The following is a 16,974-nucleotide window of genomic DNA, read 5'->3' as shown; positions in this document are numbered from 1 at the left end:
CCTAGAAGGACAGGTGACGTAGACCTCTAGAAGGACAGGTTATGTAGACACCTAGAAGGACAGGTGACGTAGACCTCTAGAAGGACAGGTTATGTAGACACCTAGAAGGCCAGGTGACGTAGACCTCTAGAAGGACAGGTTATGTAGACACCTAGAAGGACAGGTGACGTAGACCTCTAGAAGGACAGGTTATGTAGACACCTAGAAGGCCAGGTGACGTAGACCTCTAGAAGGACAGGTTATGTAGACACCTAGAAGGCCAGGTGACGTAGACTTCTAGAAGGCCAGGTGACGTAGACCTCTATAAGGCCAGGTGACGTAGACCTCTAAGCCAGGTGACTTAGACCTCTAGAATGCCAGGTGAGGTAGACCTCTAGAAGGCATGGTGACACCTAGAAGGCCAGGTGAGAGACCTCTAGAATGCCAGGTGACGTAGACCTCTAGAAGGCCAGGTGACATAGACCTCTAGAAGGACAGGTGACGTAGACCTCTAGAAGGACAGGTGGCGTAGACCTCTAGACGGCCAGGTAGTGTAGACCTCTAGACCTCTAGAAGGACGGTGACGTAGACCTCTAGAAGGCCATGTGATGTAGACCTCTAGAAGGCCAGGTGAGGTAGACCTCTAGAAGGCCAGGTGATGTAGACCTCTAGAAGGCCAGGTGAGGTAGACCTCTAGAAGGCCAGGTGACGTAGACCTCTAGAAGGCCAGGTTACTTAGACCTCTACAAGGCCAGGTGAGGTAGACCTATAGAATGCCAGGTGAGGTAGACCTCTAGAAGGCCAGGTGACGTAGACCTCTAGAAGGCCAGGTGACGTAGACCTCTAGAATGCCAGGTGAGGTAGACCTCTAGAAGGCCAGGTGACGTAGACCTCTAGAAGGCCAGGTGAGGTAGACCTCTAGAAGGCCAGGTGACGTAGACCTCTAGAAGGCCAGGTGAGGTAGACCTATAGAATGCCAGGTGAGGTAGACCTCTAGAAGGCCAGGTGAGGTAGACCTCTAGAAGGCCAGGTGAGGTAGACCTCTAGAATGCCAGGTGAGGTAGACCTCTAGAAGGCCAGGTGACGTAGACCTCTAGAAGGCCAGGTGAGGTAGACCTCTAGAAGGCCAGGTGAGGTAGACCTCTAGAAGGCCAGGTGACGTAGACCTCTAGAATGCCAGGTGAGGTAGACCTCTAGAAGGCCAGGTGACGTAGACCTCTAGAAGGCCAGGTGCCGTAGACCTCTAGTGCCGTAGACCTCTAGAAGGCCACACACACACACACACACACACACACACACACACACACACACACACACACACACACACACACACACACACACACACACACACACACACACACACACACACACACACACACACGTGTATTATTGCAACATATACAAAGCCCTTGTTTAAATGAAATGCCGCACATGTCATGGATAGAATAATGTATGTCTTATAACGAACTACCTGTTGTCCAATCGGGTCCCGTTAGGCATTATTAACGGTCTTGGAAAAGGACTCCTTGGAAATGATTCTGGCCCTTTAACCGGTAGGCGGAGCCTCCTTACTGTCGCCCGCCTCTTATGTAAATCCCAGCCTCTCCTTCTTCCCGTGATATAGCGCAGCAGTCGGTTTGTATCCATAGCCAACTCTATCCTATCCAAGTCAAGGTTTGTGGGAGGTTTAAACCTACTAGTCTACTTTGTAATACCGTTTTGGTGAGCTTTCAACTGGAAGCAACAGCTAATTATAGCGAGAGTAGTTTACTGCAAGAAGCTTCAGTTTCGCGGTGTTGGTCGGGCTACTCATTATAGGAATTAACGAAGAAGACGCAAGACGCTCCTTAGATTTCACCGACGCATAAAGGAGAACATCTTTATTTTTCCTTGGCCTGAAAGGAAGACTTGTATTTGTAGACTAACGCCTACTAATAGAAGACAGCCTCCTTCGCAGTGTTTCGGGAAGTTTGGGTTGTAAAATACGCCTGTGGGTCATTTTATTTAGGCTAAGATTTACCAGTGGGATTGGAGTGTATTTCCTCTCTTGCTTTTCAATGCTTTGTGAGAACGGGTGGTCGTCTACCGTAAAAACGGTGAGTGTTGCTCTGTGGACGTTTTCAAACTTTTTTTTTATTGCGCTATTTTGGGAATTTTTCGATTTGGCCACAATTTTAAGGGGGGTGTTTTTTTATGCTAGTAGCCCCCCAAAATAAACAGACTGGATGATGTTGGAGAGGGTGGATGTATTTCACCGGTGTAGTTGGCAACGTTGTATTCGGTAACGCAACTATGTCGGGACACGGAGTTATTTAGTTCTGTCTTCACTGTTGCGAGGCGATGGTGGTGACAATCATTTGCGAGGTTGTTGTAGCCTGTTATTTTTTTTCCCCCTTCGGTGTAGTTATTAGAGGGTATTCACGGGGCGATTTGGTTTCAATATAATTACTGAATCTAGAACCAAATAGCCATTTCAACACTTTTCAAGGATGCACAAGTCACTTGTGTTTTTAATGATAAATCGTGATAAACCACATTTCCTTAATTGAGAAGGACCCCCCCCCCCCCACTAGATATTGACAGATGTGAAATGGCCAGAAACACAATAGTTGTATCATAACAGAATAATGTGTTAATCACAAGTGCAACGTGCTGATTCCCAGTACTCTCTCCCCTTTCTCTCTCTCTGTGTCCCCAGTACGGCTATTGATAACGGAGATAAGTGAAGAGTGCGCTCCCACGTGACCTCTAGATGCCGGGCATAAACTCCACCACCGCCCCTCACTATGAGTCCGGCTGGGAGATGGAGTACGACCACTATCAACATTACTTCTACGACGACCACGATCCGGATGAGGATTTCTTTAAATCCACTGCGCCCAGCGAGGACATTTGGAAGAAATTCGAGCTAGTACCGACCCCGCCCATGTCCCCTATCCGGACTTTAGAGGGGGCAGCCGGGGTCGGGATGGTCTACCCTTCGCTGGGGGACAAACTCGAGTGGGTGTCCCAGTTTTTGGGTCAAGAGGACGACCAGGATGTGCCGTGTAAATTCAGTTCCGCCGACGAGGCTTTGGGAAACCTGAGCTCCATTATCATCCAGGACTGCATGTGGAGCAGCTTCTCGGCGGGCAAACAGCTGGAGAAAGTTATCGGGGAGCGACATGTTTCCTGTCCCGGGTCGGGGTCGACCAAACCGGCCCTGCAGCAGGTGGGAGCTGGCATCAACACCACGGGGAGGGCGCAGTGTGTGACGATACCCATGGACGCTCCGGTCCTCAGTAGCTTGGCAACGGATTGCGTGGACCCGGGTGCTGTTCTCACCTTCCCCCTGACCGGGGGACCGTTCAAGAAACCTGCGGTGTCCTCCTGTTCGGAATCCCCCACAGAGTCATCAGGTAAGTTACAAGTTCAACGTTGATCTGTAAACGGACTATATGAAGGTCCTTTTAATGTCGTGAGTCTGGAACTCTGGATGCTGATAATTTGCTATAGTTATCATACTGGCCAATAAGCAACAACCTGGTCTCAGAGCATTTCATATGATTTCGTACGTAAATCTGCGACACTCTATTTAGTATGATATGTTATGTTTCGTGTGATATGTATTCATTTGTGAATTTCCATCACCCATTTCATATATGTTATGAATGACAATTCGTATATGGTACAAATTTGCAAATATGATATGAATTTTAGTTAGGTGGCTAAAGTTAGCTAGGCTGTTTTTGAGAATAGTTAAGAACAAATTCTTATTTTACAATGACAGCCTACAAGGGAACATATTTTTACATTGTCAGCTCCGGGATTCGATCCAGCAACCTTTCGGTTATTAGTCCAACGCTCTAACCGCTAGGCTACCTGCCTCTAACCGCTAGGCTACCTGCCTCTAACCGCTAGGCTACCTGCCTCTAACCGCTAGGCTACCTGCCTCTATCCACTGGGCTACCTGCCTCTAACCGCTAGGCTACCTGCCTCTATCCACTAGGCTACCTGCCTCTAACCGCTAGGCTACATGCCCCTAACCGCTAGGCTACCTGCCTCTAACCACTAGACTCCCTGCCTCTAACCACTAGGCTAACTGCCTCTAACCACTAGGCTACCTGCCTCTAACCACTAGGCTAACCTGCCTCTAACCTCTACCTGCCTCTAACCGCTAGGCTACCTGCGTCTAACTGCTAGGCTAACTGCCTCTAACTGCTAGGCTAACTGCCTCTAACTGCTAGGCTAACAGCCTCTAACCGCTAGGCTAACTGCCTCTAACCTCTAACTGCCTCTAACCTCTAACTGCCTCTAACCGCTAGGCTACCTGCCTCTAACCGCTAGGCTACCTGCCTCTAACCGCTAGGCTACCTGCCTCTAACCGCTAGGCTACCTGCCTCTAACCACTAGACTCCCTGCCTCTAACCACTAGGCTAACTGCCTCTAACCACTAGGCTACCTGCCTCTAACCACTAGGCTACCTGCCTCTAACCACTGCCTAACCTACCTCTAACCACTAGGCTCCTGCCTCTAACCACTAGGCTACCTGCCTCTAACCACTAGGCTACCTGCCTCTAACCACTAGGCTACCTGCCTCTAACCGCTAGGCTACCTGCCTCTAACCGCTAGGCTACCTGCCTCTAACCGCTAGGCTACATGCCCCTAACCGCTAGGCTACCTGCCTCTAACCGCTAGGCTACCTGTCTCTAACCGCTAGGCTACCTGCCTCTAACCGCTAGGCTACCTGCCTCTAACCGCTAGGCTAACTGCCTCTAACCTCTACCTGCCTTTAACCGCTAGGCTACCTGCCTTTAACCGCTAGGCTACCTGCCTCTAACCGCTAGGCTACCTGCCTCTAACCGCTAGGCTACCTGCCTCTAACCGCTAGGCTACCTGCCTCTGACCGCTAGGCTACCTGCCTCTAACCACTAGGCTACCTGCCTCTAACCGCTAGGCTACCTGCCTCTAACCGCTAGGCTACCTGCCTCTAACTGCTAGGCTAACTGCCTCTAACCTCTACCTGCCTTTAACCGCTAGGCTACCTGCCTTTAACCACTAGGCTACCTGCCCACTCTACCTGCCTCCGCTAGGCTACCTGCCTCTAACCGCTAGGCTACCTGCCTCTAACCGCTAGGCTACCTGTCTCTGACCGCTAGGCTACCTGCCTCTGACCGCTAGGCTACCTGCCTCTGACCGCTAGGCTACCTGCCTCTGACCGCTAGGCTACCTGCCTCTGACCGCTAGGCTACCTGCCTCTAACCGCTAGGCTACCTGCCTCTAACCGCTAGGCTACCTGCCTCTAACCGCTAGGCTACCTGCCTCTAACCACTAGACACCCTGCCTCTAACCACTAGACTCCCTGCCTCTAACCACTGGCTACCTGCCTCTAACCACTAGGCTACCTGCCTCTAACCACTAGGCTACCTGCCTCTAACCACTAGGCTACCTGCCTCTAACCACTAGACTCCCTGCCTCTAACCACTAGACTCCCTGCCTCTAACCACTAGACTCCCTGCCTCTAACCACTAGACTCCCTGCCTCTAACCACTAGACACCCTGCCTCTAACCGCTAGACTACCTGCCTTGAACCACCCGGCTACCTGCCTCTAACCGCTAGGCTAACTGCCTCTAACATCTACCTGCCTCTAACCGCTAGGCTACCTGCCTCTAGGCTACCTGCCTCTCGGCTACCTGCCTCTAACCACTAGACTCCCTGCCTTTAACCACTCGGCTACCTGTCTCTAACCACTCGGCTACCTGTCTCTAACCACTCGGCTACCTGTCTCTAACCACTCGGCTACCTGCCTCCACCTCTTGCTATGTGTGGCTATGTTTCATAAATATGCATGATATGCAAATTTCTTTATTTTCCTTTAAAGCTGCAACTTGTAACTTTTTAGAACCAAATTTACATAAATGTGTTATAAGTTATTCTCATTGTAAAGAAGTTTAAGAAGCTGGTAGATCTGTTCTATGTGCTATTTCTATGCAAGTTCAGTTTCTTTAACGTTTCGTTTTGTACACCGGTTTCAAAACAGCTAAAAAATACAATATTTTTGGTTGTGGAAAGTATATTTTCACAACGGTTTAGATGTTATAATGATTCTCTACGCTATACTTCCTTGTTTTTTGTTTCCTATCCCCTATATATAGTGCACTACTTTTGACCAGAGCCCTATGGCACCCAATTCCCTATATAGTGCACTACTTTAGACCAGAGCCCTATGGAACCCTATTCCCTATATAGTGCACTACTTTTGACCAGAGCCCTATGGCACACAATTCCCTATATAGTGCACTACTTTAGACCAGAGCCCTATGGAACCCTATTCCCTATATAGTGCACTACTTTAGACCAGAGCCCTATGGAACCCTATTCCCTATATAGTGCACTACTTTAGACCAGAGCCCTATGGAACCCTATTCCCTATATAGTGCACTACTTTAGACCAGAGCCATATTCCCTATATAGTGCACTACTTTAGACCAGAGCCCTATGGCACCCTATCCCCTATATAGTGCACTACTTTTGACCAGAGCCCTATGGAACCCTATCCCCTATATAGTGCACTACTTTTGACCAGAGCCCTATGGAACCCTATCCCCTATATAGTGCACTACTAGGGAATAGGGTTCCATTTGGGAAACAACCAGAGAGCATTAGTACTACTACCACTGGCTCCCTGGAGTCTGGTCAGTGAGTTGGAGCTGAAATTAGATGTGTATGATGTTAAATGAAGGCCCAGTGTTGAACAGCCACATTTTGACACAAGGCCATGATATATTTCTACATATTGGAATAGCTGAAGTTGTTACAGCCAAACAATATCTCAAAGATTTCTTCTTTGTATAGTGAATATAGTGAACTGGTTACAGCACGTGGCTTCAATGCTCGGCCCTGTTGCAAATTGAATGATTGTGGGGGGGAGAAACTCTGATAAAACCAGTGATTTTTGCTCAGAGACTGAGGTCCCTTGTTATTACTCAGAATGTGAGAACACTAGCCACACATCATTCTGCCTCCCCCTCCTCCTCCCACCACGTGACTGAAATGAATAACCTGAGAGAGGGACTTTCCACTGGGCATGAGGTAGGCACTGATCGTGTGTCATACCCATTTCAGGTCATAGGATGTCATACTGATTTGGGCTTTTCATCTAGTAGGATTGAGGAAGAGACACGGGACACACTTGTGTTCGACAACAGCTGATGAGCAGATATGTCGAAGCCTTGTACCAAAATAAACCAATGGCGGAATCGACTCAATTGTGCTTTAGATGACGCCTTGTCATGAATGAGACCAGTATGGGGTGGATTAGATTTTACTGAACAGTATATTCAAAATAGTACCCAGTACGAGTAGTACCCAGTATGTAGTACCCAGTATGTAGTACCCAGTATGTAGTACCCAGTATGTAGTACCCAGTATGTAGTACCCAGTATGTAGTACCCAGTATGTAGTACCCAGTATGTAGTACCCAGTATGTAGTACCCCGTATGTAGTACCCAGTATTAGTAGTAGCCAGTACGTAGTACCAGTATTAGTAGTAGCCAGTATTAGTAGTAGCCAGTATTAGTAGTAGTAGCCAGTATTAGTAGTAGCCAGTATTAGTAGTAGCCAGTATTAGTAGTAGCCAGTATTAGTAGTAGCCAGTACTAGTAGTACCTAGTATGTAGTTTTAGAGGGAAACAAGACTTTGACACAGATTTCAGACCTGTGTGATATGACGTTTAGAAGAGGGAGGGGGAGAGTGTGTGAAAGGTTGCTTGGAGTTCACTGTTCCAGAAGCTTTTACCCAGAACTCTCTGGGGTACGGCCAGCCACAGTGTGTGGATACAGATGCAAGCTTTTTATTTTTTATTATTCTCCCCAATTTCGTAGTATCCAATTGGTAGTTAGTCTCTACTCGTCACCTCTCGAGTCCGTACGGGAGCTGCAGCGAAGGTCGAGAGCCGTGCGTCCTCCGAAACCCAACAAACTGCTTCTTGACACGATGCCCGCTTAACCCAGAAGCCAGCCGCACCAAAGTGTCAGAGGAAACACCGTACGACGGTGTCTGAGTGCACCGCCTGCACCACAGGAGTCACTAGTGCGCGATGGGACAAGGACATCCCTGCCGGCCAAACCCTCCCCTAACCCAACACTGGGACAATTGTGCGCCGCACCATGGGTCTCATGGATGCGACAGAGCCTGGACTCGAACGCAGAATCTCTAGTGGCACAGCTAGCACTGCGGTGCAGTGCCTTGTACCACTGTGCCACTCAGGAGGCCATCAGCAAGCTTACCGGTACACACTTTCCCTGAAATAAAGAACTGAAGGGACTTAATTTCTAATAAGGAGAACATCAGACCTCTCTGAAATGACAATGGATTACCCTCCCTTTAGCCAAATATATAATTTACCTAAACCCCTCCCTGAACGCTTAAAAGAAAATAGTGACTCTCCCTACATCCACTTTGTTTTAATTATTATTTTGGATAGCAGAGCAACAGGTCTACCATTTTCCCCCTCACTTCTAGGACAGACCAGAGCCTTATAGATCTACTGGCTCTATCCCCCTCACAGTTTTACACAGTTGTCCTATCGTCCTGTAACCATGGCAACACAGGAGTTTTGATCGAGCACGTGGCCACGGGCCAGAAAAGTTGTGGGGCCACCGTGAACAAGAGTTTGGGGGGTGAAATAATCTTCTTTACAGAAAAAGCATTGCATGAAAATGTTCATTGTAATTTGCAGGTCTGAGGAAGAAAAAAAAAAAGTCATTTTTCATGAATATTTTCACGTAATTCTACATCATTTTACATGTCAGCAGAATCTTTTTTAAATTTAATACCACACCAATAACCAAAATTCCAGGCTAAGAATGGACAGGGAGATGTGCCCGTGTTCATCTTATCATATGTCTTCAACGCCAGATCCTGTTTGCACGTAACGACATCTGAGAAGTCATTAGGAATCCCAGCATGGTACTTTAGGCTTAGTAGTGGTTAGAGCGTTGGACTAGTAACCGCAAGGTTGCTGGATCAAATCCCAGAGCTGACAAGGTAACAATCTGTCTTTCTGCCCCTGAGCAAGGCAGTTAATTAACCCACTGTTCCCCAGGTGCCGATGACCTGGATGTCGTTTTCAAGTCAGCCCCACCTCTGATTCAGAGGGTTAAATGTGGAAGACGCATTTCAGTTGAAGGCATTCAGTTGACAACTGACTAGGTTTCCCTTTACAGTATATAATCGGATCCCTTCATAATCTATAGGCTATGGGTCATTTGATTAAGACTAAAGAGCCAATACTTTATTGTACACCCTGCAGAGAATCAGAGATGCATTAGGCACACATCTATATACATACATGCATACTACCTTTCAAAAGTTTGGGGTCACTTAGAAATGTCCTTGTTTTCCATGAAAACATACATGAAATGAGTTGCAAAATGAAAGAAAATATTGTCAAGATGTTGACAAGTTTATAAATAATGCTTTTTAATTTAAATAATAATTGTCCTCCAAACTTTGCTTTTTGTCAAAGAATCCTCCATTTGCAGCCTTGCAGACCTTTGGCATTCTACTTGTCAATTTGTTGAGGTAATCTGAAGAGATTTCACCCCATGCTTCCTGAAGCACCTCCCACAAGATGGATTGGCTTGATGGGCACTTCCTTACATACCATACGGTCAAGCTGCTCCCACAACAGCTCAATAGGGTTGAGATCCGGTGACTGCTGGCCACTCCATTGTAGACAGAATACCAGCTGACTGCTTCTTCCCTAAATAGTTCTTGCATAGTTTAGAGCTGTGCTTTGGTGTCGTTGTCTTGTTGTAGGAGGAAATTGGCTCCAATTTAAGCGCCGTCCACCAGGTATGGCACGACGTTGCAAAATGGAGTGATAGACTTCCTTCTTCAAGATCCCTTTTACCCTGTACTAATCTCCCACTTTACCACCACCAAAGCACCCTCAGACCATCCCATTGCCTCCCCCAGACCATCACATTGCCTCCCCCAGACCATCACATTGCCTCCCCCAGACCATCACATTGCCTCCCCCAGACCATCACATTGCCTCCCCCCAGACCATCACATTGCCTCCCCAGACCATCACATTGCCTCCCCCCCCAGACCAGACCATCACATTGCCTCCCCCAGACCATCACATTGCCTCCCCCAGACCATCCCATTGCCTCCCCCCCCAGACCATCCCATTGCCTCCCCCAGACCATCCCATTGCCTCCCCCAGACCATCCACCAGACCATCCCATTTCCTCCCATTGCCAGACCATCCCATTTCCTCCCCTCCCCAGACCATCCCATTGCCTCCCCCAGACCATCCCATTGCCTCCCCCAGACCATCCCATTTCCTCCACCAGACCATCCCCCAGACCATCCCATTGCCTCCCCAGACCATCCCATTGCCTCCCCCAGACCATCCCATTTTCCTCCCCCAGACCATCCCATTTCCTCCCCCAGACCATCCATTACATTCCCTCCCCAGACCATCCCATTTCCTCCCCAGACCATCCCATTTCCTCCCCATTTCCTCCACCAGACCATCCCATTTCCTCCACCAGACCATCCCATTTCCTCCACCAGACCATCCCATTTCCTCCCCCAGACCATCCCATTTCCTCCACCAGACCATCCCATTTCCTCCACCAGACCATCCCATTTCCTCCACCAGACCATCCCATTTCCTCCCCCACCAGACCATCCCATTTCCTCCCCAGACCATCCCATTTCCTCCCCCAGATCCCATTTCATCCCATTTCCTCCACCAGACCATCCCAGACCATCACATTTCCTCCACCAGACCATCCCATTTCCTCCCCCACCAGACCATCCCATTTCCTCCCCAGACCATCCCCATCCCATTCCTCCACCAGACCATCCCATTTCCTCCCCCATCACATTTCCTCCACCAGACCATCCCATTTCCTCCACCAGACCATCACATTTCCTCCCCCAGACCATCCCATTTCCTCCACCATCCCATTTCCTCCCCAGGCTTCACAGACGGCGTCAAGAACTCCTCCAATAGCTTTTCATTTTTTCTGTGTCTCATGAATGTTCTTCTTTGTGATCCGAACACCTCAAACTTAGATTTGTCTGACCATAACACTTTTTTTTACAATCTTCCTCTGTCCAGTGTCTGTGTTCTTTTGTCCTTGCCCATCTTAATCCTTTCTTTTTATTGGCCAGTCTGAGATAAGTCTTTTTCTTTGTAACTCTGCCTAGAAGGCCAGCATCCCAGAGTTGCCTCTTCACTGTCGACGTTGAGACTGGTGTTTTGTGGGTATTATTTAATGTGGCTGCCAGTTGAGGACTTGTAAAGCATCTGTTTCTCAAACTAGACACTCTATTTCTAATGATCAATTAGCCTTTTAAAATGATCACCTTGGATTAGCTAAAACAACGTGCCATTGGAACACAGGAGTGATGGTTGCTGATAATGGGCCTCTGTACGCCCATTATGTAGATATTCCATAAAAAAATCTGCCGTTTTCCAACTACAGTAGTAATTTATAGCATTAACAATGTCTACACTGTATTTCTGATCAATTTTATGTTATTTTAAATGGACAAAAAATGTGCCTCTCTTTCAAAAACAAGGACATTTCTAAGTGACCCTGACCTTTTGACCTGTTAGTGTGTGTATATAGCCTAATAAGAAACTCATTCTAAAACACTGAAATATTGACCCCCCCCCATTCTTTTCCCTCCCCAATTTCCTGGTATCCATTTGGTAATATATTATATTATTATTATTATATTTTGGTAGTTTTGTCAAATGACTAAACCCTCCCAAGTTCATTTTATACTATTTTAAACTGTTTAAAAATAATCATTTTTATTTGTTTATTTATTTGTGTTTGTGAACATAAAAGGGTAAATAAAGTGATTTTAGAAAGGATCACGTGAATAAACGTCATTGATTATCTTCGTTTCAGAAGTTTCTTTGATTTTTTGTTTTGCTCTGGTCACTAAACATCTCTATCTATCTATATCATCTCCAGATGATGAATCTAGTGACGATGAGGACGAAGAGGAGATTGATGTGGTGACTGTGGAACACAAGCAGTACAAGCCCCGGCGGCTGGCCAACGGCAGGCTGAACGGGCGGACGCCGGTGACCATCACGGTCGGAGCGGACCCTGTGGACCCATGTATGAAACACTTCCACATCTCTATCCACCAACAGCAGCATAACTACGCAGCTCCTTCCCCAGACACACACAAACATCCCGAGCCACCCAGGAAGAGAGTCCGACACGAGCCCCTAAACTCTTCTCATAACTTCTCAAACTCATCTCACCCCAAGCCACACCCAGGCCCCGCCTCAACCAATCAGAACCCTGAGAGCAAACCACCTCACGTCGCAGTGGCAACGGCCGGTTCGGAGTCACCTGACGCCAACACACTCATCCTTGCCTCCTCCCCCTCGAACTCTCTCCCATCCTCCTCCCACCGCCACCTCTCCTCCTTGAAGTCCTGCTCCCACCCCTGCAGCCCCCAGTCCTCCGACTGTGAGGACACGGACAAACGCAAGACTCACAACTTCCTGGAACGTAAACGGCGCAATGACCTGCGCTCTCGTTTCCTGGCGCTGCGGGACAACATCCCTGGCTTGGCAGAGTGCCCCAAGACACCCAAGGTGGCCATCCTGACACGTGCCACTGAGTACCTGGCGCAGCTGCATTCTAGCGAGCGCCAGCGGGCGCAGGAGAAACGTCAGCTGAAGGCCAGGCAGCAGCAGCTACTCCGCAGGTTGGCACAGCTCAAACAATGCCCCTGAACTGACTGGCATACTGACTGGCAGGCTGGCAAAGCTCAAACAACATCCCTGAACTGACTGGCATACTGACTGGCAGCGACCTCTAGTCGACAGAAACCAGGACTCTCATTAACTGGCAGGCTTGCAGGGAGAGAAGCCCAAGTTGTATGCTTTGCTGAACCCTATATTATAAACCAGGACTGAGTCAAAACCAGGGACGGATCTCAAGCCTATATTATTAAACCAGGACTGAGTCAAAACCAGGGACGGATCTCAAGCCTATATTATTAAACCAGGACTGAGTCAAAACCAGGGACGGATCTCAAGCCTATATTATTAAACCAGGACTGAGTCAAAACCAGGGACGGATCTCAAGCCTATATTATTAAACCTGGATGGAGTCAAAACCAGGGACGGATCTCAAGCCTATATTATTAAACCAGGACTGAATCAAAACCAGGGACGGATCTCAAGCCTATATTATTAAACCAGGACTGAGTCAAAACCAGGGACGGATTTGAGAGGATTTTCTTGCTCTCGTTGGCCCAATCTCAAATGGATCCCTTTGCCCCTATTCGTAGGAAAGCGGTTCAAGATCTGCAAGGACAACAACGATCAAGGGAAAGGACATAGTGGGTTTAGTGTTGGGATGGGGTTGTGAACTCCCAGACACACACACACAGACACAGGATGAGATTAAGGAGCGAAGACACGAACGGTCACTTTGTGGGGTAGGGAAGTGGGTTATAATGTTGGGGTTCTGTTGTTTTGCACATGTGCTTCAGAGTGATTGACAGAGCAATCATCTCGTCAGGAACGACAGTAACCTGATGTCACGTGATCATAGTTTTGTTATTTGGAGGGGGGGGGGGTTCTGGGCTGGCATTTTATCTCTCTGTTATATCTACCAAATTAATAAAGTATGTAAATATTTTAAGTCGTGCTTCCCGATTGGAAGATTATTTGTTAATGAGAAGTTATCATGCCAAGTAGGCGGTGTGAGATTTGGCGGTGTGAGATTTGATTGTATGCATGTGTAAAGAAGATTATCCCTCGCTACGGCAACACCGGCTCAGATGGAGTTGATGTTGACATGAGAACATCTTGAAAAATAGTCCTAAACTAAATACATTTTTGATCAACTCTGAAACACAACAATATCTTTATACTTTCAGTGCCATTTTGAAACCAGTCAGTGACTAATGGATTTTTTTTTTTATATTGATCAAAATGTTAGCCATTGCAAACAATGGCAGTTCATTTGAAACGGACAGGAAATGGAACATCTGCTTGTCCATGTTAACGTTGCCCCTATAATATTTGCCAACCTTATTTCCTGTTATTGTCTAAGACTGTATGGTCCATCGATTGTGCATTGTGTTCAGAACAGCCTGTGTTTTGTGTGTGTGTGTGTGTGTGTGTGTTTGCATGTCTCCTTCTGTGTGTTACATATGAGTATCCTTCTATACAGTCCCTAATGAACCAAAACCAGAGCTTTCAGATTTAATTCTATTTTCTTTCCTGTTTCCTGTCACTGGCTTAACTCAAATTTCAAAATGCTTTTCTTTTTTTTGTTAGTAAAAAGGTGAAGTAAATAAACATTCAAATAATAACACGATTGAAACGTTACTTTGATCACACTTGCCACTTTGTGACGCTGTTCTCAATGCCTGTTTTTCTTTACAGTTCTAATTTATTTTTTTGTTGATTTGTACAAAAGGTCAGAGTTTTGTACTATATTTTCCTACAGAGTGTTTTTTGTTGTTGTGAGCTGATGTGGTTGGTATGGCTGTTATGTGCTGCCCCTCACTCTTTTCCTCCCCCCTCCCGGTCTCTCTCACCCTTCCCTGCTCAAACTAATCACTATCTAGCCCGCACTTTCTAAAATCTCACAATAGGGCACCTAAGAGGATGTAGTTCTTAAAGGCCTTGGCCGGTCGGTGCGTAGCCTGAAGTGAACCCACTGTCTCAGCCCCTCCCTCCCTCACCCACAGGGAACCCACTGTCTCAGCCCCTCCCTCCCTCACCCACAGGGAACCCACTGTCTCAGCCACTCACCCCTAGGGTACCCACTGTCTCAGCTCCTCCCTCCCTCACCCACAGGGAACCCACTGTCTCAGCCCCTCCCTCACCCACAGGGAACCCACTGTCTCAGCCACTCACCCCTAGGGTACCCACTGTCTCAGCTCCTCCCTCCCTCACCTCTAGTGAACCCACTGACTCAGCCCCTCCCTCCCTCACCCCTAGTGAACCCACTGTCTCAGCCCTATCCTCCCTCCCTCACCCGTAGTGAACCCACTGTCTCAGCCCCTCCCTCCCTCACCCGTAGTGAACCCACTGTCTCAGCCCCTCCCTCACCCCTAGTGAACCCACTGTCTCAGCCCCTCCCTCCCTCACCCGTAGTGAACCCACTGTCTCAGCCCCTCCCTCCCTCACCCGTAGTGAACCCACTGTCTCAGCCCCTCCCTCCCTCACCCGTAGTGAACCCACTGTCTCAGCCCCTCCCTCACCTCTAGTGAACCCACTGTCTCAGCCCCTCCCACCAGCTGTATCACAGCATGTTAGTTAACTCTGGGGGTGATTAGTTGAAGCCATAGCAACAGAGAAGCTCTGAAACTACGGTTGTGTGCCAAATGGTTCCCTATATAGTAATCCACTACTGACTAGAACCCTATGGGCCCTAATCCATTTATAGTGCACGCCCCAAGAACTCTATGGGCCCTGGTACAAAAAAAATATTGTACAATGTAGGGAATAGGGTGCCACAGGAGATGAGTACTCATCCTGTAGTGTAACAGACTTGCTGATGTATTTTTAATATAGCCTACTCAGTGGCCTGTCATCATCCTTGTTACAGAGAGAGAGAGAGATCTCAGGATTACCTCGGTAGGAGCGCTGATCTAGGATCAGTTTTGGCATCTAGATAAAACAATAATAATAAGATTAGAAATGGACAGATTCTAGATCAAGCACTCCTACTCTCAGATGTGTTGTGGATATGGGCCCAGGGAGCGAGAGGATTAGATTGGGTGGCAACTATTTTTGTTTTGTTTTGGGCAGCCTGGTTTCAGAAGGTGAGCTGCTACTAATGTTAACCCGGAAAGCTTGGATTACTCCCTCTGTCTCCCACAGAGTAGCGAGGGCGAGCGTAGAGCGGAACGACGGAGAGGGTGAGATAGTAGGGGAAAGGGCAGGAGAGAGAGAGAGCGAGAGAGAGCAAAACTAGAGTATCTCTTCACTTTCACTACTTTCTTCATCTGTTCTTTCAGCACATACCATCCGTAGCCTGTATTTATCTCTTGTAACGCAAGGTCTATTAGCGCCGCCTCAGGATTGGCTGTAGCCCATTGTAGTTTTGATTTGTCACTGGTCTCTGTGTGTTAGACACAGTCATTTTGGCAGTGGGCCATACTACACTTCACTCTGGGAATTCTAATATGGTGGCAGCCTTGTCTCAAGCACTTTGTTTTCAGTACCTCAAGCCTATATGTACAGGGAGAATCAGACCAATGTAATAAATTCAAAACATCACCTCAGTCTCTTCTCTTTTTGTCTAGCCTGTTTTCTTGTTCATATATAGTGACAATGACGATATCACAGGAATGTTCTGGAATCATTCACACCACAGGAAGTTGGTGGCATCTTAATTGGGGAGCACAGGCTCAGACTTGTGGGAAGAACTATTTTTCTTGCTAGTGTTTTCCTGAAGTAAGCTTGACTGTTAGTAGGGCACTGGGCTGACTGCTTCACTTTACAGGGTTGAGGGGAAAACAAGCTATTTTCAGAGGAGAGGTGTGTCCTTGTACTTTAAAATCAACACATGTGCAAGTAAAAGCAGTGAAAACTACTCCCACTCTTCAATGGCCTTCTCCATGGAAACATCTCGGCCTCATTGCCATAGCAACACGCATCTAAAGTTACTATGGCTCTACTCCCCCCAGTTTCTATAGTAACCCTTACAAGATCGATTTGCTGGGAAGAAGCCCTCCCCTTTAGTAAAGTAAATCAACAACAGAAAATACAGCCTATTATTATTGGTTTATGAACGACACTACAATGATACAAATGTAGTGTTGTCTTTGTCCACATAACAGCCTAATATGTTTTTTTTTTTTGGATGCAGGCTATTATAAACGGTGAGATACATATTTAGGTTTAGTGTACTAGTTTTCTATAGTCTTGTGGACCAAAATACCTTCCGTCTTCACTCGACCTCTTTTTTATTTTATTTTTTTAAATCAAAGCCGG

The 16,974-nt window shown here is 47.4% G+C and overlaps 1 protein-coding gene across 1 annotated transcript; it reads left to right on the top strand.

Annotated features, from left to right (window-relative positions):
- The first annotated feature begins 1,608 nt into the window (after positions 1 to 1,608).
- Positions 1,609 to 16,257, top strand: myclb (MYCL proto-oncogene, bHLH transcription factor b). The gene is made up of 3 exons (XM_046327093.1): positions 1,609 to 2,075; positions 2,678 to 3,377; positions 11,969 to 16,257. The coding sequence occupies exons 2-3, from the start codon at positions 2,732 to 2,734 to the stop codon at positions 12,745 to 12,747; spliced, it is 1,425 nt and encodes a 474-aa protein (XP_046183049.1). The 5' UTR covers positions 1,609 to 2,075; positions 2,678 to 2,731; the 3' UTR covers positions 12,748 to 16,257.
- Positions 16,258 to 16,974: the final 717 nt, after the last annotated feature.

The sequence above is a fragment of the Oncorhynchus gorbuscha genome, linkage group LG24 (assembly GCF_021184085.1).
Source record: "Oncorhynchus gorbuscha isolate QuinsamMale2020 ecotype Even-year linkage group LG24, OgorEven_v1.0, whole genome shotgun sequence".
Taxonomy (NCBI): Eukaryota; Metazoa; Chordata; class Actinopteri; order Salmoniformes; family Salmonidae; genus Oncorhynchus; species Oncorhynchus gorbuscha.
Note: the sequence above shows the minus strand (reverse complement) of the source record. Positions and strands in the feature narration are given on the sequence as shown.

Bases quoted from the DNA above. Each gene is read 5' to 3' on its own strand.
- myclb (XM_046327093.1), top strand. From the start codon at position 2,732: ATGCCGGGCATAAACTCCACCACCGCCCCTCACTATGAGTCCGGCTGG. The intron at 3,378-11,968 runs GTAAGTTACAAG...TATCATCTCCAG, and splicing joins ATCCCCCACAGAGTCATCAG to ATGATGAATCTAGTGACGAT.